Here is a 26,853-nt window from a genome sequence, read left to right as displayed (position 1 = left end):
AGGTCATCAGTATATTCATGGTGTCTGTTCCTATTGCTTCATATCGGGGGTTTTTTTTAGTTGTTTTCATTAGGCTTCATGTTAGGATTTTCTGGTTCCTGTTGAGTTGTAGTAATATCTGCAGTTGTAGTTGCAGTGTAGTGATACTATATAAATAAAATAAATACACAATAGATGTGTCTAGTGTAGTGATAATCAGACAAAAAATCACAAACATAATCTGGACATCCTTTACTACAGAGATATTAATAACTGCACTGTAGTAAACATGATTTCCAGAGAAAAGGGATGTTTTTACAGAGGTCTTTCACCAACTGTGCAAGCAATGTTTCTAAAGTTCTAGGAGGTGAAACCAGTTTATGTTGTTCTTTATTTCCTTAATTGTCATAGCAACAACTGGCAATACACAGGAATGTTAATGTCTATTAGTATTAAAATGCCTAGCCAGTGGAAACAGCAAACTATAACTCTAATGGTCATAACATTTTAATGTTCAACAAAATGACCAGCAACCATTCTCTTGGTTTCTCCAGTGTAAAGATGGTTACTTCTCTTGCAAAAGTAAACAACAACTACAATAATCCATGAGCAGGAATGGGTGATAATTGGTTCTTTTGTGCTATATATTTACTTCACATTTACTTCACAAATGTCTTTGATGGGTTTTTTTTAATTTTTTTTATCTCATCTGTAGGAGATTAGTGGAGGCTCCTTAAAGAGAGATGTGGTCTCTGCCTCATCCTGGAGGATTCTGAAGTGTTTAAATATTAACATTACCCACTGATTTATTTGTAGTTGATAAATGAGCACCAAATGAATTCTTCTTGTGTTATCCTCATGCCAGGACACTCAATATATATTCCAGACCTGGGTGTTATTTGGAGAAAGAAGAAATAGGGTTGGAGCTCCTCACATGAGCATACAGCACCAAAAATTACATCAAAGCATCTCAGAGTGTCTCAGAAATACTGTGGCTATAGATAGCAATGTTATGTCTGATGCTGAGTCTTGTGTCAAACTCACTAGACTGGTTTCCATGGCACACAGTGCTGAGATTTGCTCTGTGTGATTTATGACGTTTGAACCCCCTTGGTGCGTCATTCAGCAGTGACTCACCCAACTAGTTTTGGTTTGAGGGTTGAGCTTTGAAATTTGTCAGGATTCAGGATATTGAAAGACCTTGAATTGGGGTATTAATAGTGGGTTATATAGTAGGTGTCATTTGTCATTCCTTTCAGCAGCATTTCTATAGTTCATTGATAGAACCTTTATATGTATATGGTTACAAAACATATATTAACCAAACATCTATTTATCAGTTTATCAATAATGTCATGGTCAAGACACATGAACCTTTAAGAAAAATGCCATTTTGAAGTAAAATCTGTGTCTTTGGAGAAATAGGAGCACTTGAGGTAGGTGATGAGTCAAACAAAAGGGACTCTAATATTTAAGATCAAATCGCCCCAAAATTACGTTTCATTAATGATAAAAATAATAATAACAATAAAATTGTATTCATGTATAATATAGCCAAGTGATAGTTTTGCCCATTTACCATTAGTTTGACTAATCGGTTCTATAACCAAAATATTAAAATAAATTACCAAAATGTGGCGTTTTAATAAGTAGCTGTAAAAAAAAGTTGTAAAATAGCATATTCAAAGCCGTTTCATTTCTTTTCTTGCCTGATTTGTTGGGGGGGGGGGGGATTTTTGGTACAAATATGTACAGGTTTTCCATGTTGGCTTTCGTATTGATGGAAATACTGCGCCTTTTCAGGTAACGTTGCTCGTTTCACGGAGCTCTGTCTACGGCTTGTGACGCGGAGCCCCGCCCCCTCTGAGAGGGGCACGGTGAAGGGAGCCAGGCTGTTTTAACGTCAGAGTTCGCCGAAGCAACGTTTCACTTGGCGCTCCCCCTTTGAGAGAAGAACATATAGTTGCTGGAACGGGCCAGGTAGGATTTCTGTCTCAGGGATAAAATATTATCTGTGTTCACGCTACTGCAGATGGTCACCTGCCCAGTTAGCTAGTTAGTAGCAATGACATTAGCTGAAACAGTGAGTGTAGTGTATAATAACGTTAGGTGGTTAGGGAGCTAACTGTTTAGCTATCTTATGTAGCGTTAGCTAGCTAGCGGGCTAACTCCTTCTGGTTGGATAGCGAATTTATTCAGGATAATTTAACCTACTGCCTGAGTACACTGATAAACAAGATTATTAGCTAACTACATAAATTAGCTAACCAACTAGCTAGTTATTTTATCTTGCTCGTATGGGATTTTCAGTCTTACTGTCTGCTAGCTGTAAGGTCCAAAGGCAGCTTAATATGCTGTCAAAGATAACTACTAGATCTGTTATCTGCCAAAAGATTTCTGATGGGTACCTAAGTAGTTTGACTGTGAGTGGAACACTGGCCCAGGTTTCCTATTAGACATGAATCTGGAATATTGCTCTGGAAAAGAACACTATGCAAATATATTGTAGGGTATTGTTTATTAAACTGATGTTGTCTAACAAACTCTAGTACGTATTGTTTATTGCACTTATAATTGTCTAAGATAGCGCTTATGTATTTTGCACTTTTAGGCATTGATCCCTGTATTTCTACAGTATTCTAGATCATTGGTATATTGGACTCTAACCTACTCTACTGGCTAGGATGTACTCTGAGTAAATACAAAGCACTTTTGTAAATCGCTCAGGATTAGAGCAGACGCTAAGTGCTGCAAATGTAAATATATATTTTTATTTCTAAATGAGTACTGTTAAAATTCATGGGTGCATGAAAAAAAATGTAGCTTGTTAAACTTTGTATACTTATATAATAACAGCATAGAAACATGTCAATAATTTCTAAAAATAAATTAGACAACTTTGCTTAAATCATGTTGCAAAAATGAGTATACCCTTTATTCAAGAAATAAGTAAAATAGTAGTACTTAGTGTGTCCTCTTTTAAGTACGGTACTGACCTTTCTTGGAACAGAGTGTAAAAGTTTTTGACACATTTTCTCGTCTGTCATGATCAGCTCCTGAAGCATGACCTACTTGATACCTTTGATGCTTAATGGGGAGTGCAGTGGAACGTGTCTCCAAAATTCCCCACAGGTGCTTAGTAAGGTTGAGCTTGGTTGAGATTGAGTGAGGATGGGGCCAAGTGTGTCAAATGACATCACCTCGTTTTTCCATTGTTATGTTGAAGAAGTGCTCGGCGATCCTTGCTGTGTTGATAGGGTAGCATCTTCTCTGTTGAGGTTTTGTAGTACATCTGGGAATTCATGACGCCATTGATGAAGCACACTTTTAGCAGTCATATATCCCCATGTAAGAACTTTACCACTGCCATACTTCACTATTTCTTACTGTGTGTGATGAAACAGTCACCCCTGTTTGGTTTGCCACAGATTTTCCAAACCCTGGGTCACTTGCTTGGCGATTCTCCTGCACTTTTCTCAGGTAAACTTGCTTGTCATGAGGTGAAAGCTTATGGCTATGGCCTTGTTTCAGGGACCTTGTCAATAGACCATCTTTTTAAATATTGCTATATGGCTTTTGTTACTTGTGTTCTGTCTTAACAGTACCATTGGAACCAAAGGGGACAGTTTATGCTCCATGGAGGTGGTCATGTTAAAATAGACTTAGTATAGAATCTCTTGAACATTCAGGCCATTAGTTATCAATATAATGGCTGTTTCATCTGTGAAGAAGAATCATTGTAAAGATAAATTGTTTTTCCTTTAAGTATCACTGATAACTGTCAAATAATTACACCTGTTTGAGTATTATAGTTTAACCGACTCAACCGCTGATCAGTTAACCTTAACTGGCACCTGAAAACATTTTATTAAGTTGTATTTTTTGTAACTTTTAGAAAGGTGTACTCATGTTTGCAATATTGCCATTTATTATTTGGATAAGAAAATTGGTAACTGATAAACCAGTGTGGAAACATTTATGTATTGAACATTACATCAAATAGGAACCTTTAAATATGTAGTTTTGGAAAGAGAGTAAGTAGGAAAGAGAGTGAAGACAAGTGTCAATGGAGTGCTGTTGTCCTCAGAAGGGACTTTGAGAAAGGTGAACGGTTATGCTGTGATATATCTCATGAATGTGAAATAGTACTCGCCAGACTTGTTGGTCAGGACACTTTCTCTTTCTCTTTTCACAGCTTGTGTGGCCAGAAGCACTCCCAGCTCTGCGTTTCTGCATTGTTCGCAACTGTACGGTTGAATTTATTTGCATCAAATTTACAAAATGACTAGTGGAAAGAAATACGGAGACGTTACTACAAGCCACTCCTCACTAGCTCTGAGAGTTATTTATTAGCTAGTGTCAGAGGAACTTTGTTACGCTGCACTTTTTGGGCTTGTGCACGACATCAGCAGATGTCCCTCCCCAGGACTCTGTGTTGTTTGTCGGTCCTTTTGCGTGTGTGTTCCCACGGTGCATCCTGCTGAGCCTCCAGCCATGGCCCTCTGTCCCACCATGTTCAGGCTCTTGCGAAATACCAAGTGTCTGCTGCTCCTGCTGGCCCTGTGCCTGTGCATTCTAGTGTGGATTTCGACGTTCAGTAGCGGGCCGCTGAAGGCCTTGATACCCACTCAGGTGCAGGAGTTGGAAAGGACGTGGTCAGAGGTGGAGGCAGGTCCAGATCCAGGGCAGGGCACGTCCTATGCCCCCCTGGACCTGATGATGACCAAGGACAGAGAGGAGGAAGAGGTTCCCAAAGCACCCTGCCCAGAGGAATCTCCTCTACTCCGTGAGTGCTCTCACAATTGCTTTTTAAATAGCCATATAGCTTTACTCTCCTTATTTAATTTTCTCTTCTTTCAATGCCACATCTGGAACTAGAAACTGTTTTTTATCCTTTTTCTCAAAAATGACAATGCTGCCCATTGTGTAGTTCATAAAGTTAATTATTTCACAGACAAACACATTATAATATGCAAAATGAAATGAGCAGCATCAATACATTTCAATATTGCCTCTTGTGTGTCTGTTTTATATGCACAGGCGGCTTTTGCCATCTCATTTGAATTCACTAGATTTCCTTTTTTATTTAAGAATTTACATTTTGAATGCATATTTGACCTGCTGAAATAAATGCATGTATTCTGTAATTTAACAATTATAGACAGGTTTGTACTGTTAAAAAGTCAAGATGCTCATAAAACAAGTACAGTAATTATGTACCTATGAGTGTGGCTGGGTGGGGTGGGGTTTTTCTGTTTGTTTGTTTTTTTGTTTTTGTTTTTGTTTTTGTTTTGTTTTTTTTGGGGGGGGGGGGGGGTTGGTTTTGGTCCTATAGTCCAGGGAATTCAGTAGATAAGATAATTGATGACAAGTGGCACACAGATTCCCACATGCCCATAGCTGTCAGTAACACTAAGAGGAAGCCGAAACAGGATAGTGTGGCTCCCCTTTAAGTGCTGAGTCTCACATCCTGCTGAGTGAATGTAATTGTTTACCCATTACAGGCCCCTCTGCAGCTGCTTCAGCATTGGGCTTTGGGAATGCATATGGGCCTCCGCTCCCACTCACTTGCTCTGTGTTTGAGTTCACTGTGTGCTGAGATCTTGGACCATGTGTATAGAGACAAACCAGGCAATTTAGCTTAAGTGATAGTGTTCCTAGCCTTCTCTGTGCATTGTTTGTGTTTAACTTTGAGATTGTTGTCTTGTGTCTCTCTAGTTCTTTTGCAAGAGTGGCATTTATGTTTGCAATTGTTATCCCCCATGCCCAGTTTAAACTTTGGTTTTACAAATATGCTGTTGTTGTTCAAGGCGGGCCATTGGCATTGTCGTTTGAGCCGACGCTCATGCTAAGTCAGGTGGCATGGGAGAACGATGCTGTGATTGAGGGGCAGTACAAGCCTGATGACTGCGTGGCCAGGCAGAGTGTGGCTGTGCTCATCCCACACCGGAACCGGGAGAAACATCTCCTCTACCTGCTGCACCACCTGCACCCGTTCCTGCAGAGACAGCAGCTGCATTACGCCATCTATGTCATTCACCAGGTGTGCAGCTTGGGGTGCAGTTGAGAAGTTTGAGATGAGCATAGCAGTTGCTTTTATTTTTATTGAGGCTTAGACTGTTGTTAGGTTCATGTTGTTAGGTTCGTGAGTTTATACACTCATATAGATACAAAACCTGTGTGTATCTGTGGCTGTGTGTGAGTGTTCTCCATGTAGGCTGGTGAAGACAAATTTAATAGAGCTAAACTGTTAAACATTGGCTACTTGGAGGCTTTGAAAGACTACAGCTGGGAGTGCTTCATCTTTCACGATGTTGACCTTGTCCCTGAGAATGATCACAATCTGTACACATGTGACCAGCAGCCCAAACACTTGGTGGTGGGCAGGAACTCCACTGGTTACAAGTGAGTATGGGGAGGGTTGGTACAGATCATCCAACATTGTCATGACAAGTGTGCAGTGTAATTAGAAATTTAAGCATGTAAGAATATAAGTCCTATATCCTGTTGGACTGTGTCAACAACAAACAAATACCATCACTGTGCAAACATCCCCATGAAATGGCCTGAAAAGCTGTAGTTCCTGTGTTGTCATATGGATTCTTTCAGGCTGAGATATAAAAATTACTTTGGGGGTGTGACAGCCTTGTCAAAAGAGCAGTTCCTCAAAGTGAATGGCTTCCCCAACACATACTGGGGATGGGGCGGTGAGGATGACGACCTCCGGATACGGTAACAAACAAGCCGCCAATGAGCTCAGTTCGTCGGCTCAGTGTTTTTTTTTTGTTTTGTTTTTTTAGCACTTTAAAAACCGCTCAGGCTTTATGGTGCACTTGTTTTTTAGGGTCCGTCTGCAAAATATGTTGATTTCAAGGCCACCCAAGGCCATCGGACGCTATACCATGGTCTTCCACCAGAGAGACAATGGCAATGAGGTCAATAAAGACAGGTCAGTACACCCACATGTGGTGGAGTAATGGACAATAACACTAAAGCAGTCTTAAAGTTGTTCTCCCCAAGCCTGATTCATGGCAAAGCAATGGATATTGCAGTGAATGCCTCTTAAGTTCCCTGTGACCCACATTGTTTGACTTTTTGAACTTTTCAACTTTGACAATTTATATTATGGGGTTTATCTGAATTAACATCGGAATCATAGAGACCAGGAACAGGGAAGTCTGCAGATAAGTGCAGTCTATAGACCCTGGGAGCAATCTACTTCCTTGTTGCATGCGTGTTTTGTGCATTCCCTTCACTGAAGCACTGAAACAGCAGTTCAGCTCAGTGCAATAAATTTCCTTCTCTTGCCTAGCACACCTGGCTGTGTTACTCATTTTTCTGAAGAATTTTATCTGTCTTATTAGACTTATTGAACTGCATGTGGGTAGGTTTGGACATACTTAGTGCTCATCGATTTCTCTGCCACACACAGGATGCATCTGCTGTCCAAAACTCCGCAGACATGGAAGAAGGACGGACTGAACTCCTGTTCCTACAAGACCCTATCGGTAGAGAGATCTGCTCTGTACATCAACGTCACTGTGGACATTGGCAAGCCCCCTGCCCAGCATTGAGGCTGGTCTACGGCTGCCCCTCTCGTCTTTTAGTGTGGACTGAATTGGACGAACAGTGTGTACAGTGGTTGAGCCAGTGTACAATTCCAGCACTGCCAGTGCAGCAGCACTCACAGAGGATCTCTGTGATAGGACTTTTATTTTTTGACAGATGCAGTAGAGTCATATAAATGTATGCACATTTTAGTTATAGTTAAAAGATATGTGCACACAAATCTTGCACTGTAAATTTCAATGTAATCTCTATTTTACATTTCAGAGTAGCAAATCAGGTATTGTTGCACCTTTCTTGATGCCAGGTAGGGTTAGGGAAAATATTATTTTCAACTTTGTATCATGTAAAAGGTTTGTCAGCTTCTTCTTTTTTACTTAAAGATTCACTGGATGATGATGATTGACCTATAGGTGCCTAAACATTTGCACAGGACAGAGTTTCGTTGTTTAGTGAAATATGTAAGGGAGAGGTGCATGACGGGAGAAGTGGGTGTGATTTAGTGATCTGCAGAACTAGTATTTGATTGTTAAACCTAGCTGGATGTGCCCCAGGGTTGTCATCAGGCAGCATTATTTTGGACACTAATTAGCCTTGGGTGCAGGTGTAGAAATGAGCTACTTTTAACTTTGGGTCAGTGTCAGAGTGAGGACATTATACAGGGAGATGTTTAGAGGTCTGATGGCTATGAGTCTCCATTAATAAGGAAACCAAAACATAAGACTGACTTGTTGCTATTGTAGGCTATATTATACTTCCTACTTGTGCTGTAGGAAACCGTTGACAACTTTTAAATCTACAGCCTTAGCTGAAATGACGTATTTATGAACAGAATCATTTGGATGCCATGATACTGTGGACTTTTTCCACACACTTAAGTGAACGAGTAGTAACATTTAAGTAACAAATTTGGCCTGTAAATCAGAATTTGTTAGTTAAATGTTTATCTCTTATTGCCGTTTAATGGATGGCTAAACATTTTTAGGTGCACTACTGTCCACTGAATTGGTCTGTGGACTGCTTAGATATGTTTTTAAGTGGCCAGTGAAGCAGTAAGTGATTTTTGATGGGTTGAATTGACATTGACATGCAGTTATGAATGCTATATCCTCTCCAATGATAAAGGAATTTGTCTTTTTACTTGGTGACTGTTTAATTTTTGACTGAGACACGGTTAGTGTTTCTGTGAGATTTTCTTTTCAGATCTGTCTATTTATCTGGCATAGAAATGGAGTTTGCCCAATTTACAGTTTGTATGTTTGTTTGTTTTTCCTTGATGTTCAGACTGTTGTAGTAGTTGCAAAATGTTTCATGTAAGTACAGTGCAAGCCTAATGATGGTTTTGTTTTTAGATTTTATTTTTACAATTTCAGGCAAATTACTTTTACATTTCTTTACCAATGCACTTTCCAGCAACATCTCCAGCATGGGTGATGGCATTTTATTTTCTAAGAAAGAAGAATCCAAGTTCAAAAATGGCTTCCAGTATGGTTTCAGATATCCACTTTACTTTTTGTCATCTCATTGGAGTAGAGAATCTCGGTGTATCTTACAGAGTCAGAAGCCACACAGGCAACTTTAAAATGTGGTTTAAGCAAAGTGTGTGATGGTTTAAGCAGGATTGTATTTGTAAGAAGCTAACATAAGCATTACCCATTAGCTACATTAGCCTTGCTGTGTCTGTGCAAAAGTAAAAGATCAAAATCTGGACTCTGGACATCTCTTAACGAAGCCTTAAAGGATTCTTCCTAGCAAAGATTTACTGTTTAAGATGCCACTTATGAGTCCTAGACTCTCCAATAGAAGGACCTCCAAGCACAAATGTACTAGTCGTTCTGGACTTTGATTTAGTTATAGTTAAAAGATATGTGCACACAAATCTTGCACTGTAAATTTCAGTGTAATCTCTATTTTAGATTTCAGAGTAGCAAAACAGGTATTGTTGCACCTTTCTTGATGCCAGGTAGGGTTAGGGAAAATATTATTTTCAACTTTGTATCATGCAAAAGGTTTGTCAGCTTCTTCTTTTTTACTTAAAGATTCACTGGATGATGATGATTGACCTATAGGCGCTTAAACATTTGCACAGTACAGAGTTTCGTTGTTTAGTGAAATATGTAAGGGAGAGGTGCATGAGGGGAGAAGTGGGTGTGATTGAGTGATCTGCAGAACTAGTATTTGATTGGTAAACCTAGCTGGATGTGCCCCAGGGTTGTCATCAGGCAGCATTATATTGGACACTAATTAGCCTTGGGTGCATGTGTAGAAATGAGCTACTTTTAACTTTGGGTCAGTGTCAGAGTGAGGACATTATACAGGGAGATGTTTAGAGGTCTGATGGGTATAAGTCTCCATTAATAAGGAAACCAAAACATAAGACTGACTTGTTGCTATTGTTGGCTATATTATACTTCCTACTTGCGCTGTAGGAAACCGTTGACAACTTTTAAATCTACAGCCTTAGCTGAAATGACGTATTTATGAACAGAATCATTTGGATGCCATGATACTGTGGACTTTTTCCACACACTTAAGTGAATGAGTAGTAACATTTAAGTAACAAATTTGGCCTGTAAATCAGAATTTGTTAGTTAAATGTTTATCTCTTATTGCCTTTTAATAGATGGCTAAACATTTTTAGGTGCACTACTGTCCACTGAATTGGTCTGTGGACTGCCTGGATATGTTTTTAAGTGGCCAGTGAAGCAGTAAGTGATTTTTGATGGGTTGAATTGACATTGACATGCAGTTATGAATGCTATATCCTCTCCAATGATAAAGGAATTTGTCTTTTTACTTGGTGACTGTTTAATTTTTGACTGAGACACGGTTAGTGTTTCTGTGAGATTTTCTTTTCAGATCTGTCTATTTATCTGCCATAGAAATGGAGTTTGCCCAATTTACAGTTTGTATGTTTGTTTGTTTTTCCTTGATGTTCAGACTGTTGTAGTAGTTGCAAAATGTTTCATGTAAGTACAGTGCAAGCCTAATGATGGTTTTGTTTTTGGATTTTATTTTTACAATTTCAGGCAAATTGCTTTTACATTTCTTTACCAATGCACTTTCCAGCAACATCTCCAGCATGGGTGATGGCATTTTATTTTCTAAGAAAGAAGAATCCAAGTTCAAAAATGGCTTCCAGTGTGGTTTCAGATATCCACTTTACTTTTCGTAATCTCATTGGAGTAGAGAATCTCGGTGTAGCTTACAGAATCAGAAGCCACACAGGCAACTTGAAAATGTGGTTTAGGCAAAGTGTGATGGTTTAAGCAGGATTGTATTTGTAAGAAGCTAACATAAGCATTACCTATTAGCTACATTAGCCTTGCTCTGTCTGTGCAAAAGTAAAAGATCAAAATCTGGACTCTGGACATCTCTTAACGAAGCCTTAAAGGATTCTTCCTAGCAAAGATTTACTGTTTAAGATGCCACTTATGAGTCCTAGACTCTCCAATAGAAGTACCTCCAAGCACAAATGTACTAGTCGTTCTGGACTTTATGTAATAGCTAATAGTTGGCTAATGAAGAAATCGAAATCTTTCAATAGAAGGTTCCATTTTATAATCACCTACAGTTGTTTACTCCAGGCCAATAGCCATCTTTAACTACTGCAAAAATTTAGTTCAGAACAGCAAAAAGGAGCAACCAGCTCCTTCTGTATCTGAATGTGTGTCTGTGTGTGCAGCTCATATTTATAAAAGTGAAATATGGATTTATAATCTCTACAAGATCTTTTTGCTGCTGAGAACAATTTGAAGGAGATTCCATATCATGGGTAGAGGTGAATTTTGTGTGATCCTCTACTTCAAATGCCTTATTGTTATTTACATGATTACCTTAATATATTTTTTTTTTCTTAGAATTAGACCAATCTTAAAATGTCATTTTAGTTCTGAATATATAACGTGCAATGAAATTTTGTCTCAGTTGACTCATTTTAATAATCATAAAGCACATTTGCTATTTTTCTGAGTGCTGCACATATTTTGGTTACTGAATGTCTGTTATTTTACATCATTACATTAGGCTAAATATAATATAAAGGATAATCAGCTATTTCTGTGAAAGATGCAGACTTATAATAGATCTTGATCGTCTGATCTGTTTTATTTGACTGAGGACATATGCCACAGTAGTGCTAAACCACAGTTGGTTAGACAGCTTAAATTCTCTCACTTCTGAGTCTTTTACTTTGTTTATGTTTTATATAGCTTTGCATAAAAACCATTGCTTTGGAAGAATGTAGTGTTTTTGTGAAACACTTAAGATTAAACACGTAAGCAAAAATACCTATCGGGTGGTGGGATTCTGGAAGGTTTCAATAAATTATTTCATTGATATGCATGTTTGTTGGGAATTACTTTAAACTTGTATGTATGTAGGCCTGTTGGACATCTGTGTAGATTCCTGCTTGTTCTTTGTCTCTGATTTGGCAAGAATCCTGTCAGAATTGTTTAGGCAGTTTCCTGTAGTGTAGGTGTTCTCTCACACTCTTGCGTGCTCTGTCATCATGTTGTCTGTTATTTCTGTCTCTGTAAACTGTTCTCTCTCTCTTACTCTCTCACAGCAACTCAGATGTGAGTTGCTTTTCTCGCCTTCTAGACTTTCGTGAGGTCTCTCTTTCTCTATGTATGGTGATGTGTGGAAAAGGGCATCTCTTCTGGAGCTGGATTCCAGCTTGGATGCCTCTGCTGAGGTAATTGCTATTGAGAGTAAACCAAATATCAAGCTTCACATACCAGACATGCAGTGGGAGGTACAGTGTTAGTTTTCTCACATGTTCCTGGTGAAAATCAGTGACAAAGCATCTCAAGAACAGTTAGTGAATAATTGACTGAAAAAAACAGTTGGCTGTTTATCATGCAAATTTGAAGCAAATAGCAACTTTGCAATAACATTTAGAGCCCAATGTGGTAACATCTGATGGATGAGTGAGGTGTGGGCCAAGTAATTAAGATTGTGTGGGTACTGTGGGTCTTTCCATGGTATGTGAAAATGATACATGTAATTGAATTTTCACCACTGATTCTGCGTCACTGTGTACTTTCGCAGAAGTGCTTGCTTTTTAAAGTCATAGTCATGCATTTCAGAACTGGAAAGCGGTGCTCCCGACCGTGTCAGTTGGAACCAAATCGGATACAAACAAAAATGGCTTGGGACCTTCGCTATGCAGTTTCAGTCCAGCAGGTGGTGCTGGCGTCCAAATATAGGTCAGCACCAATTAAGTCTCAGGTATTTTTCAAAAGCTCTGCTCTAAAGGCAGGGTGAGGAGCAATCCCCAATCCACGTATGAGGGTTTGTTGAGCACCCTCTGGTGGACGGTAATACTAATCTGCATTACAAGACAAACCGAGGCTTTGAGCTCCAAATGAATACCAGTTAATGTGTTTATTTCATATCGCTCTGACTTTACTCTGATATCAGTTCACCCAACAGCAGAAGGCAAGTTATTTCTTAGAAGACTGCATACGTTTTGTCCAAAGGTAAAATGTTTTGACCATTGCTTAGAGAATTTGGTATTACATCATTGGACAATCTAGGGTCCATCCATCATGGCCACCCAATTGAATCGGTCCTTTGTTGAGGCTGGACATGTGACCCATAACTGCGCTGAGAAGAGTAACCTTTGGCACGCGTTACGAGGCATGGACATGGAAACGGACACTTGATGATGGAGCAGGATTCTGTTCTCACACTCTATAAACAGCGGTGGGCTTTTCTCCTGCATGAAGCAGCTCTTTCTCAGACTCCAGCGTTACGGGGGGTGGAGGCTGGTATCACTGAACCTTTTACAAAAAAGGTCTGGATGGGTAGCATACTTCAGCCTGTCGGAACACTTCAGGCTGCACTTTAAGATGAGCGGGCTCGATCATCCTTGTATTAAATAATGAACCTTGTTTTTATACCCCCCCCCCCCCCCAACTTTTACAGTTTTATGTGACTCTAATGTGTTTCACATTGTATAATGATTTAACTCAAAAAATGTTTACAACAGTGCACATCTGCATGGTTTGTCTTCCACTGGACTTTTTTTTAGTACAAAATCTGAAACGCACAATGCACGGATTTATTTTAATTTCAATAAACAGCATCTAACAGTCATTGTTAAAAACATTCTAGCCTTATAGATTTAATCCTCAATTAGTGAAAACGGATGAAAATCAACAGTGTCCGTTCCCACTGTACTTCTGTCTGGCGACAAGATGCCTTTTCAAATGGTCTGGCATCAGTTTTCTTTTTCAAAACCAATCTCAGCTCTCAGCATAAACTATTATCAATGAAATATCAAAAATTGCTCTCAGATCAGTTTACAAAGGGGGCAGATATTTCCAGTGCTGGCCCTTCGTATGTGACAGGGTGATGTCATCTTCCGTCCTGTGCAGCAGAAAGGGCTTATTGTCCACAGCAGGGAGGGAGGTACGCGGTCAGAGAGACGTTGTCTGGTTGAGCAGTGATAAAGAGCACTGGGGAAGAAACCAGGAATGCCTCAGTTTCTGCACCCAGGCCTGATCCCTCAGCGCCCAAATGACTGAATTCACTGACGAACGGTATTTCTCGCTGTGGTGGCAGCATTGTGAGAAATGAACTCTTTCAGTTTGAAGTTCACACACTTTGTGTGTGTGTGTGGGGGGGGGCAGGAACTGCCACATGGGCTGTGTTCCTGAGTAATACATGTTTCCATAAATGGCTTCTTGTCTCTATTTGATAAAGCCAGGGTCAGCCTTCAGATGGGCTATACATGTTGAAAACGTTGCATTTCTCTGCACCACAGACAGATAGATACAAACTTTTAAAAATCTATCAATGTACAATGTGTATCAATTTTCCATTCCTGACACTTCTATTTCCATGTCTAAGAAAATGTTACTGCATGACTTTTAATAAGAAAGGCAATATGTGCTGACCCAGTGCAGTGCACTTTCTTACAAGTCAGGTGCCATAAGAATAGATGCGTCACCGTCATGACAGTCAGGACCTGGAAGTAGAGTTCATCCAGCGAGAGCGTGGATGTACATACATTTTGGAAGATGCAGTGTTATCCTGATGTTATTGCAGTACCCTGAGCAGAACTACCAGTGGCTCCATCTTGAATGGAACCTACAGGAAAATGGCTTATGTGATCAGATTTGGATAATGCTTGCTGTCCCCAAAAAGCTTTGATTAACTCTTAGCGAAACTTACAATTACTACTAAAACAGTAAAAATATCGTAAATGGTATTTACAAATTTTCACAGAAGGATAAATCAAGGTGTCTCTGTTTGGCATCAGCTTTATTAGGCTGATCTGGGAACAGTGTTGGGGATTGGGGGACTATGTTCCTGTCACATTTAAATGATAAGTGTGGGATCTGGAGGGCACCAGATGACTCCCCTGTCTGTCACTCAGACTTCCATTAAATAGATCTGCCGATTAAAGACAAACGTGTGTGTGTGTGGGTGGGTGGGTGGGTGGGTGTGTGTGTGGGTGGGTGGGTGGGTGTGTGTGTGAGTGACAGGACATTTGGGCTCTTTAAATGAAGTGTTCATCTAGTGCAAGTTGCAGTCACTTTGGTCAGTAACAGTTAGCCATAGCTAACAGTAACCATGTGTTCTCTGTTCTTCCCATCCACTCCCTCTACCATTCTCTCTCTGTGCCGCCCCCTTCTCTCTCTCTCTCTCTCTCTCTCTCTCTCTCTCTCTCTCTCTCTCTCTCTCTCTCTCTCTGTCATTTTCCCCCCCACTTCCCTTTCTCCCTGTCTGTTTTTGTTTTCCAAACAAAAGCACCCTGTACAGGAAATTGTGTACTCTGGGAGCGTTCAGGAAGACTGAGAGCAGATTTCCTGTTCAAACCATAAGGAGAGGCGAGGAGAGAAGAGAGAGAAATAGAAAGAGAGAGAAAGAGATGAAAGAGGGTCAGTAATCTGTTAAGCAGTGGAGAAACTACAGGCAGCCATTTCCCTCCACTCCCGTGCCCTCCCCACGGCAAAAAAAGAGGTTTGACATTTCAAACATTTTCTTTTCACCCAAACTACAGGAAACATGACCACCCAAAAATATGGCCAAGCTGACCAGTGGTGCTAAACTGAATAGGAAAGAGGCGAGAGAGAGAGAAAATCAGAGCGGCAAAGGGGAAAAGGGGCAATTACAGGAGGGAGAGAGAGAGAGAGACTGAGAGAGAGAGAGAGAGAGAGAGAGAGAGAGAGAGAGAGAGAGAGAGAGAGAGAGAGAGAGAGAGAGAGGGAGAGAGAGAGGGAGAGGGAAGGTTCTGTGCCTCCACTAGATCACTTCCTGTGGCTGAGGAGCGTCAGAGTGTAGGGGGGTTGTGAAGACGAGAGGAAAAGGGGTCAGGGGGAGCCGGAGAGAGAGAGAGAGAGAGAGAACACCTACACTGCAGGAAACCAGTCTAACACACTCTGACAGAATTCCTGGCGATTTTGAGAAGATAGAAGCTTTTAGCTGGGACAGGCCCTTCACTGGGCACTCTGGGACTGAGCTTTGGACTTCTCTGATCTCCCTGACTGCACAAAAGAGAGGGAGAAAAGCCTGATGGAGCAGTGACGTCAAACTGGTGCTGCGCTTCAGAATTCCTCTCCCACACCAGCTCGCTGGAGTCGCGGGCAAGATGTGAGCCGACCAGTCCTTTTGTTGGACACTGGACTTCCTGGTTTTGGGCTTTCTTCCCTTATCTTTTCCTTTTTTCCCTGGGCCCATATTTCCCCGGTTTTCCGTGCTGAGTGGGGCCGATGCTTGGCGTCAGGCCCTGTTTACTCTGATCTTAATAAATCTCGAACTCCTCATGAAGAACAAATCCGCCAAGCAGAAGTCCAAGAGGAAAGGAAGCGAAAATGCGTTCGGCTGTGACTTGACGGAGCACCTCCACAGCTCGGGACAAGAAGGTACAATTTTGTTATTGCCTCCCTCCTCAGTTTCTCAACTCTGTTACTGTTCAGAAAACATCCTGCCTTTTTTGTTTTTGGTTCTCATCTCCTCGTGCCCTCGCCTGTTTCCTCTCACCATAATTAGTTAATTTTATCACTGAGACACTCTACTGGACACACTTCAGGAGAAACAGTTCCAATGTGTAATCAACCAACACCCAGTTTCTCTCCTGCCTTCCCTGGGACATACAGAGTCTTTAAGAGAGGGCTGTGAAATGAAAAAAACACTTGTTTCATTATTATGGATTATGTTCTCTCCATGAAATAAGGCGGGATATTTTAATGTGTCATAAAAGGTGACAAAGGTTTCTAATTTTGCAGTCACTTGCATCGTACAGTAAATATTTTTGTAATAGTAGTAACTGATAAACAGATTTAAAATCAGAGCTGGTGAGAGCACTGTTGTCTACTCAGAAAGGAGTTATGGATGGGCTGTAGGCGAAAATCTGAACTAACCTTATTGAAGTGTGTGCAGTAAGAAAGAGACCCAGCCCAGTGGAGAGTTTCAGCATTTCAGAGTTTCTGCCTGAATGTTATTTCAGTTTCTCCATGTCTGTGTACATAAAGATTCCTGCTCAGGTTCACTAAGGAAACAGCAGAGGTGAAAAATAAATGCAAAAGTGAACGGAAGACATGGGGGGTGGAGCAGAGACAGACGCAGCTGTTAGGTATTTACTGCTTGACTGGAGCAGGTTTTGCTCATGTTTTCCTCATTACATAAATGGCATTCTGAGGTGGTTATTGGCTATTGTGAGTTTTCATCGTGGGCTTAGCCCCGGGGTCATCCCTTCAGTTACGTGTCCTTGTGCATTGCCCTGCCCCAATGAACTGTGGGAAAGACACTATATAGCAGGAAAAGATGAGAGGAAAGACAATTTTAGTGGAAGCGGCACCTCGGACTGTTCTAAGATCAGATCTATCTATTCTCCTAGTCTACTCTGAAATCATTGGGACCAAAAAAACATCAAATTTCATAAACTGACCCAAGATCAGTGGAGAAGGCCAGATTGATTGTGTAGAGTCTTTTGTTTTAGATCCTGTTTGCCCACACATTTTGCTCGCCTTGGCAGGCACTAAGACTTGGCACTATATATAATTGTTTTTGTTGTTGTTTCTTTTTTGGGGGGTGGTTCAACTGGAAAAAAGCTTTAAAATAAATTAAGCTGTTCTTTTTTAAATGCATTTTTGTAGTTGTTTTGTGGGTTAGGCTGTTACACTAACTGGCATTAGAGTTTCATTACTAGAAAACATTAGCAAAGTGTGACTGTGTTCACATATGTCTATGGTATGAAGTTTTTATTGCAAACAGATCAACTGTCAACAGAAGCAAGGTACCTAGTATCAACACTATAAACCTTCCTTTATTTTTGTAGTTACTTAAACATACAATAACATTTCTTTTTATTTCAACTTGATGTTCCATTTAACTGTACTTGAGTTCATAGTGACACACAACATTCATTTTTCTTCTTGCCAATTCATTTGACAATTTCAAGGCAGACTCTTAATGCAGGACTGTATCATTGGCTGAGCTGACTAAGACATACGCTGCCGTGCACTGATCCTGTTTCTTCAGGCACACTCTTTAAGTCATGCTCAGATTTAGACCCACATTAGCAGCAGGATGTGAGTAGGGGCTTGGTAACGGAGCGTCGCTGTCGGAATGCAGTGGGTGGTCCTTGCTTTAACCCACCGATGAGCTCTGTAGAGCAGTGATATTCAAATCAGCCACATTGTTCCAAATCTTCACAAAGATCTAATAATGGCTGGTAGTTGACTGAACAGTTAATCCAGTTGGTTGGCAACTTGGTGATCACACCTGACTCCTAGGTAAAGGGAGGGTGGAAAATATTTAGTACCTTGAGGACTGAGATTAGAATACCTTTGCTGTAGACTCTATAAAGGTGCTGTGACATCTGTCAGTAGTCTCTGTGTAGACTCTGTGTTGTCTGTGTAGACACTGTGTGGATTATGTTATCAACCCTGTGTAGACTATGCTGTAAACTCTGTGTTGATTTTGTGATGACCATGTGTAAACTGTACAATAGACTCTGTTTAGTTTCAGTGTAGCCTATATGTAGACTATGTGTATACTGTGTCTCTACACTCTGTAGATACATAGACTCTCTAGATTTTGTGTAAGGATAAAATATAGACTAACTGCAGGCTGTGTAGTCTGTGTGCAGTCTTTATAATCCAGTTGTAGTCTGATCACAGTATCTATTTACTTGCCAGCCCCCCAGCTCTTGGCCAACAGAGCTCAGCTGAATGAGGAATCCCATGATGCACAAATACTACCTGATTGGCTGCATGTCAACTGACATCACAAGGATCTACTGTTTGTTCCGTAGCTCTAGAGAAGTGTGAGTTTATTGTCCCTCAACTAGGTATTAAAATGTCCTGATAAATGTCTAAAATAAAATTGACTAAATAATGATCAGTCCCTTCAAAAGATTCACTAATACAATACATTACAATTCCTTTTTTGAAATTACAATGCCTCCTTTTGCAAAATAATAAGTTAAAATAATTTATTGCTTGCATAATGACTTGAATATAATTTGGAATTTTGTCAAATTACCATGTACTCTGTTAAATATGGTGGATTTTTTGTCCTGCCTTTCTTGCCATTCTTGTCGCTCATTATATGCACAGATCTGAGTCAAATCTGTGAGTACATTAGCATTCTTTTGGCCTACCAGAAGATCTGGAACTTGTTAAAACATTATCACAATCGCATATTCAAGACAAAAGGTGCCAGAAAAACACGCAGTTGTTTGAGGCTCCATTATGGCATGCTTGTTTCCTGATACTGAAATTCCTAGACAATCTTCTCATCAAGAAGACAAAGAAAGATAGCCAGGGCATTCTATATATCTCTCTCTCTCTCTCTCGTCTCTCTCTCATTATCTCTCTCTCTCCCTCTGTCTCCATCTCCATCTCCCTATTTCTCTCTCTCTCTCTCTCTCTCTCTCTCTCTCTCTCTCTCTCTCTGTCCCACCCTCCCTCCCTACCCTGTACTCTTTCAGTTCACTGAGATGGTCTGTTCTTGGGTGTGTAAACTGTGGTTTGGGTTCAGTCACCTCCCAGTCACAGAGTAGCCATTTATGCTGTCCTCTTGCAGGAGGTCCCTCTGCCCCAGAACTGCACAGCCATGTAATTCAGCACTAAATAACCTGTTTTCCGAGTTTCCAAATTTCAAGCTACCTTTAAGCTACTGACCTGCCCTCATACTTGGAATTGCAACATGAAGGATGTTACTGAGGCTAATGTTCACATATAGTTTATATAAGTGTAGGATTATTAGGAAATTATCATTTTTGCCCTTCTCAGTCACACAGTGTTTTTTGGAAAATAATGTTAAATTACATCTTTAGACATTAAATATACAGGTGTCAGAAAATCTTTGAAGTTGCTTGGATTTCTGCATTAATTATGCGTTAAATATTGTCATTCACCAACTAAATCATAATAACAAACACTGTCTGCTTAAACTAATAACACACCAACAGTTGTAACACATGCTATCCGCACTGAACACATTGTTTAAACATTCACAGTCCACACTGGAAAAGGTGTGTGAATTTCTATGTTAATGACTTCTCCAAACTTTAAGTATTTTAATCATTGAGACGAGATTGGAAGAATAAGTTAATGTTGCCCTTCCCTTTAATTTTTTATTTTTTTTATTTTATTTTTTTTTGACAGATTATGCTCTTCTTAACTAAGAAATGTTGGGTGAGCCATGCAAAAGCAAAATAAATATCAGAGGAACTTAGAAGAAGGACTCTAGAGATGCATAATACTGGAAATGGGTACAAAAGCCCATTCTAAAGGCCTGAATGTTTGTCACGGTGCTTAGGGTAACGGCAAAGGACCTGCAAACCTTTTTTGAATTTACCATAGTCTCTCAATATGCATAAACTTTAAGAAAAACACTGAACAGGAATGCTGAACATTTCAAGTTTGCGTAAGACCACCTGGATGTCGCACAATGTTTCTGGGATAATTTTCCATGGACAGATGGAACGAAACGCACTGGCAGAACTGTGCAACGGTATGTTTGGAGGAAAATAAGCACCACCCACCAACAGCAAAGCCCCAACTGTTAAGCATGGTGGAGGGTGCATCGTGGCATGGGGCTGCTTTGTTGCCTTTGCGCCTGGACTACTCGCTCTCACAGAGTGGATGAAGAATCCAAACCTGTAATGGCTTTACAGTCCTCTGTGGAACACAGTCCCTTTGTCGTTAGTTCAGTTTTGAAAGAATTTCCATCTCCTGCTCCCATCATTGAGCATTTTTGTTTTGTTTTGTTTTGTTTTGTTTTGTTTTGTTTTGTTTTGTTTTGTTTTGTTTTTTTTGGGGGGGGGGGGGTGTTCTTTTCTGGATTTTGTAATCTTTGGCAGTTTTATTATTAGTTTTACTATTATTAATAACAAATTTGGGTTCACCAAAATAGAACCAAAAAACAGACAAACAAAGCAAACATTACCGACATAAATGTATTAAATATCATGTCGCTGTCTTTCTGTGTCTCTGTATTCTGTATTTTTATTTGAGAATCTTTGTCTGTGATACAGTGCATTTTCAGTATTTTGTGTGCAGCCTTGGTCTCACGTTCGCCTCTAGTGCTGCGCAGATTCAGATCTGATTTATTCACCAGGCCCTCTGTCTCTTTCACACTGCCTGATTCTCATTATCTGATCTAATTTTTCTCAGATCCTCTGGCCTCAGTCATGTTCAGTGCAGCTGTGCAGCCAGTTCCACCACTTTATGCATCCAATTAATGCAGATCCAAAATGGCTCTCAACTTGGCATGTTATATGTAGTGCATGACATAATGGTGTTTCCACCCATGGCTGGATTAACTGTTTAGATTACATAGCCTGCAGCCTAGGCTCACATAAGATCAGGGTGGTTCACACATCAAAGGGTTAAAAATCCAGTTTAAATAATTCTTTGGCATTTACTTCACCCTTATTCTTGCCATCTTGTGAGATAAAGAGCTTGCTAAACTTTAAGATAATTACACTTAGGTTCTGGTTTTCATTCAGCATTTCATCAGATAAGGTAGCAACATGTAATGTATGATAGTACCTCCTAGGAAATTTGAGAGTGGGTCCGCAAATGAAAGCTACAGCAAGACAAACAATCATGAAATAATGATTTCTGAAACTCCTAAATTAACCATGTATTTCAGAAGTGGTCTATTTTATTTATAATTAGCTAAGATAAAGTCCTGTTCACATTAAGCGCCTGTTCTTTTTGTTTATGTTTTTCTATTGCATGAGTGTAGGCATACTATTTTATGGGCTATTGATTATACTGTCATTGTTTTTTATAGTGTATATAAAAATCTCAAGTTTAAGGGAACTTCAAATCTTTCACAGCTTAGCATCACCAACTGGTTTAATGCAGTCCTGTTTCCACCCTGTAAAGTGCTACAGCTGTTACAGCTTATGAAAACCTCTAAATGTCCGGAGGAGCTACCTGTAATTTCATCCTGTAGTTTCATCTGTTGTGATCATGTTCTGGGTTAAGATTCAGAAGAGGCCCATCATGAGATTGGGATTCATGTTTAGTTTTTTGCACTTCCAAGTTGTGAGGCTTTTTACAGTTACCTAATTTAGCACCATTTGTATTGTTAATGCCTGATTAAAGGATAGGCTCAATAACATTGCAGTAATGACACAAAAACATACAAGAGTGGTGTTTTTGGCGCATACTTTGTACAGCTTTTTCAATCACAAAATCACTTTTAATTTATAGCATGTCATTGTTGAAATCTAAAATAGTCAAAGGTGGTTCAAAAACATTCTTTAAAATACTCGAATTAGAGTTGTGATGATTAATATGCGAACACAAATTAAGAACTATCCAAAACCACAAAATCTTCAGGATTATATTGGATAACCGCTTTCATATTAAAAAATGTGAACTAAAGGGTTGGTTTTTTTTTTTTTTTCTTTAAGAATGGCTCTTGCAGGTGTCATGTCATGTGGAGCACATCCTCTAGTAAGTTATTAATCCAAATGTAAACTTTGCAAGAAAAAGTGGGAGTTAGACTTAGCAGTGAAACACTGTGGAACGTCAGCACCACCTGGATTGTGTGCTAGAGAGGACAGTAAAGGCAACCCAGTTTAAAATGATGAAGGATGGAACAGCTTCACTGATGTCATATGGAAAACCTGTTTCACTGCTCAGCACAAGCTTGCATTTTCCCCTCCAATTTACCAAGGCTCAGAGTTACCATAGAAACTATTCCTGCAGATGAACTGGTGACAAGATTGATAAAACAATTTTTTTGTTTTTTTTTGTTTATGCAATTATAATAAAACCTTTTTTTTTTACATCAGAAACATCTAGGGGTAGTTAGAGCTTAATCTTTCCCCCTGAGCATAGATTAAATGTTATTTATTTCTGAATGTACTGTTTCTTCTCAAAGACATTCTGCAGGAAAAGTTTTTTGTTTTAATCGAAAGCTCAGATAATTGGTGTTGAATTAAAGATTTCTACATGGTTCCTGTGAGACCAGGCCCTGTAAGCTTCGAAGGGGTTGTTCTATTAAGTATTTCACCGGAATCACATTTCCTCCTGCTTTGTTAGGCTTATGATAGACACAAGCACCATAGTAAAATAAATTCCAATCCCAAAAACAGCCCATCTTCTCTTAAACACACAAAATGATCAAACCAGATCAAAGTAAACAAGCTTATCCAAGACCAGTGAAGTACGAGGGATCGTTGCCCAGAGACTTTGCAGCTGTAGGTATGTTTAGAGAGTGATTGAGATGCTGGTGGCAACCTTCCAAAACGCCTTTTCTATGAGAGGAAGTGTCGCAAGTAATACCCGCACCAAGGCCTCTGGGTGTGTCGGCCTTCCGTTGAAACAAACAAACCATTTTTAACTTCCTGCCCTGGCCTGCCATCTCTATAGCCTGACACTTAAAAAGGCCCAGTGCTTTGACAGAGCACTCTACAATCGTCTTATAGACCTTCGTTAAAGCAAGCTGGAAAGAGTCAATAGATTGGGTTAGGATCTGTGTCCAACAGCTGCTGCCTGAAAAGCTACACAGTGAAACTGCGGCTCTGCTTGTGAAGGCATAACAACTGTTTTGTGTCTGTAGAGTATGTTTGTGGCTGATGAGGCAGGAGGACTGTGTCAGAGTGAATAGGCTGATCACACTCCTTTTTGGTCCTGTTTTGTCATTTCTCTATGGTTTCTTTGAGTTTAGAAATTTGTATGTTTTTTAAAAGCTTTAAAAGGATGGCAAATGTTTTTTCTTATTAATATTATTTTTATCTTTGGTGGTTTTGTGCTTTTCTGGCATGGTGGTTACATTTTGCGAATTCAGATGTGCACAAGTGGTGGCAAGTCATTAACACTGAACGTTATATTCCTCCTACCACACCATTTCAATACCATTACAACATTTTACTGAACAGGTCTGTGAGTGACTGTGATTGTGATTACTTACATACAGAGAGACATACAAAGCTTGATTTTCACTGTGTTTGTAACACGTCCATAAAGAAGCTCTTTGCTGGACCCTTGTGTTTGGTGTCTGGTTTGTTGTCATTTACTGTAGCTTCCTGTGTTTAGACCCAAATTACAGCAGAATATTTTCCCCCTGACTCTCGTACTCTGTTGCTCCTTTTTTTTTCTCTATTTCAAATTGTATCACATTTTGTAAACTCTAAATAGCTAGACACAGCTAGATACAGCTAGATATAGCTAGATACAGCTAGACAGAGCTAGACACAGCTAGACATAGCTAGATACAGGTAGACACAGCTAGATATAGCTAAATATATTTTTTTGTAACTGATAACTGTGCCACTCGATTTTTTTCCATTATTATTTGGAGGAGGAGGATTTAGCATGAGGCCTGAAGCAGTACTGAAAGCAAAATGAATATCTATGTTCATGTGACAGGACCCTTTGATGGTAAGGTGTTTTTATGAAGGCCAGTGTTGATTTAAATCATTGTGGAAATGTAAGCCAAGCTAATCCATGCACAATCACCTTATTTACAATTTAATTCATAATGTATTGGTTTTGATTGTTCTGTCTGTCTCTCTGACTAAACACATGCAGTTAGACCACACGTGCACATGCGCACTCCATCAGCCTCAGTCAGACCTTTCCTCTCTCCTCCCCTCTCCTTTTCCTCTTCTCTCATTTTATCTCTCCTCTCTTCTCCTCTCCTCCCCTCCTCTCTTCCATACTCACCACCCCTTAACTCCCCATTTTCCTCTCCTTATGATGCTATTTCTGCCTCTTCCCAGCTGCAGAGTGGAGACACATCCTGTTCAGCCCTGCCCTGACATTTTGCTGTAGTTCTCACTATAGACTACATGTGTGTTACACACACACACACACACACACACACACACACACACACACTCACACACACACTCACACACACTCAGACAGACAGACACAAGTCTATTTCAATCTTCATGGGAGTTTTCCTTTGAATTATGCATCGCTGTGTATAAATACTAAACCGACCCCGAATATAAAAGAGTATACACTCACATACACATACCTATACAAACATCTACACAAGAAGTAACAATACCTCATTTGATTATGAATGACACTGATTTTGGAAGTTTTTGAAATAGTAACAACCAATGGCAATCCTAATCCATTACAGTGGGATTCTGCATGCTAAATTTGCACCAGGAGATGGTATTCCACTACAGTTTTACTACAGGCAATATCATACATCTCATTACTCTGTACAATATTTGCTGTCTTTATTTAATACTACATGTCATTTAGATTTGTATAATACAAGGCTCAGTGCAAAACACAGTGCACATTACTTCTTAAAATCCACCAGTAAGCGTTTACGGATATGTTTAATTTGTTTTTACTATGCTCCATGTACAGGGAGATGATAGGATATCCACTGTCAAGAAGATCACTCTTGGAGCAATGATGTGCTTGCTTACATAGCCACCTAATCCACTGCACACTGCAGATATTTTATGTGGATATCATGCTTGGGAATGTTTGTCAGTGTGTTTTTATATTAACCACCCATATATATATTTATATTTCTTACATTTTTCTTACCAATTATCATCATCTTTTTGTTTGTTTTAAATCCAGTGCCTCAGGTTCTGAAGACATGTGCAGAATTCATTGAGAAGTACGGCATTGTGGACGGAATTTACAGACTCTCAGGAATCACCTCAAACATTCAGCGTCTCAGGTAAGTTGTTGCTCCTGGTCACAGGACCAACTATAAACTTGCACACATTGGACTTGCTTCTAACTGAAAAGACAAATTAAGACCATGGTGTGTGTGTGTTTGTGTGTGTGTGTGTGTGCGTGCGTGCGTGTGCATGTGTGTGCGCGCACGCGCACCTGCATGTGCAGACAGGAGTTTATCTCTGAGCTCTGTCCTGACCTCACTAAGGAAGTGTACCTTCAGGATATCCACTGCGTTGGGTCTTTGTGTAAGCTGTACTTCAGGGAACTGCCCAACCCTCTGCTGACCTACGAACTCTACCAGAAATTCACTGTGAGTGGAAAAAGAAAAAAAATGCAGTAGGAGAGGGAACGAGCGAGAGGCCTGAACGAACGCTTGTTCAAACTGAGGCGGGAGCATGCGATGACTTGGTGTCAGAAGGACGTGGCATGGTGCCTGTGTGTTACTCAGTCTTCCCCTGCTCACTGCCATAGCGCTTCAACTCAGAGCGCTTCCTGGCCATTAGAACAGTACAATCACCCTTCCCAGCCAATACCTAATACATAATACAGCAGCTTCACATTCACTAGCATATACAAGTTGTACACTAGCTTATTGACTTATACAAGACGATAATGTAATAAAGTTAGCTTAAGTAATGTATGTAACAGCACTGCGTAACACTGACATTACTTAGGCATAAAGTCCAACAGTGTATTATGTGTCCCCCTCTATGCAGGATGCCATGAACGTCAAAGAGGAAGATGACCAGCTCCGAAATATTCAGATAGTCATTAAAGAGCTTCCGGCGTCTCATTTCAGGTATGGCTTACATCACAGCTCGTCCCTGACTGTCGGGTTTCACTTTTAAACAAGTCAAATCACTGAGGTTAACCCAACCAGAAAAGATTCTTACAGTGCAGAATCAGAATCTCAAAAAACTCCTCTTGAAACTTTAATTATTATGAACTCACACATCCATGCTGTTGTATAGATTTGGCTGGATGTGCAAGCTATGTTTGGGATTTTTATTTTTCTGTCAACCTTTTACACTTTGTGACCTCAGGACGTTGGAGTTCTTGGTGAAACATCTGTCTCACATGGCCACGCTCAGCCATCACACCAACATGCACACCCGCAACCTGGCCCTGGTGTGGGCCCCTAACCTGCTTCGGTCAGCAGCAC

At 40.1% G+C, this 26,853-nt stretch overlaps 2 protein-coding genes across 3 annotated transcripts in view; both read left to right on the top strand.

The window, feature by feature from the left end:
* The first annotated feature begins 1,899 nt into the window (after positions 1-1,899).
* Positions 1,900-11,885, top strand: b4galt4 (UDP-Gal:betaGlcNAc beta 1,4- galactosyltransferase, polypeptide 4). 2 transcript variants are annotated; one of them, XM_027026026.2, is made up of 8 exons: positions 1,900-1,959; positions 3,408-3,459; positions 4,175-4,765; positions 5,790-6,022; positions 6,197-6,384; positions 6,589-6,711; positions 6,824-6,928; positions 7,412-11,885. In XM_027026026.2, exons 3-8 carry the CDS (start codon positions 4,474-4,476, stop codon positions 7,551-7,553), a joined length of 1,083 nt encoding a protein of 360 aa, XP_026881827.2. In that variant the 5' UTR covers positions 1,900-1,959; positions 3,408-3,459; positions 4,175-4,473; the 3' UTR covers positions 7,554-11,885. The 2 variants fall into 2 exon arrangements, with proteins under 2 accessions (XP_026881827.2, XP_035383379.1); XM_035527486.1 differs by lacking the exon at positions 3,408-3,459 and having other exon boundaries at positions 1,909-1,959.
* Positions 11,886-15,830: 3,945 nt separating this feature from the next.
* Positions 15,831-26,853, top strand: part of arhgap31 (Rho GTPase activating protein 31) — a 21,922-nt gene continuing 10,899 nt past the window's right edge. Inside the window, exons 1-5 of the mRNA XM_027025807.2 lie at positions 15,831-16,421; positions 25,587-25,689; positions 25,857-26,001; positions 26,408-26,490; positions 26,735-26,842. Of these exons, the coding sequence (XP_026881608.2) occupies positions 16,322-16,421; positions 25,587-25,689; positions 25,857-26,001; positions 26,408-26,490; positions 26,735-26,842 (539 nt within the window). The 5' untranslated portion in view covers positions 15,831-16,321. The remainder of the gene's footprint in view (positions 16,422-25,586; positions 25,690-25,856; positions 26,002-26,407; positions 26,491-26,734; positions 26,843-26,853) is intronic.

This window comes from Electrophorus electricus, chromosome 6 (genome assembly GCF_013358815.1).
Source record: "Electrophorus electricus isolate fEleEle1 chromosome 6, fEleEle1.pri, whole genome shotgun sequence".
NCBI lineage: Eukaryota > Metazoa > Chordata > Actinopteri > Gymnotiformes > Gymnotidae > Electrophorus > Electrophorus electricus.
This window is presented reverse-complemented; position numbering and strand designations above follow the sequence as displayed.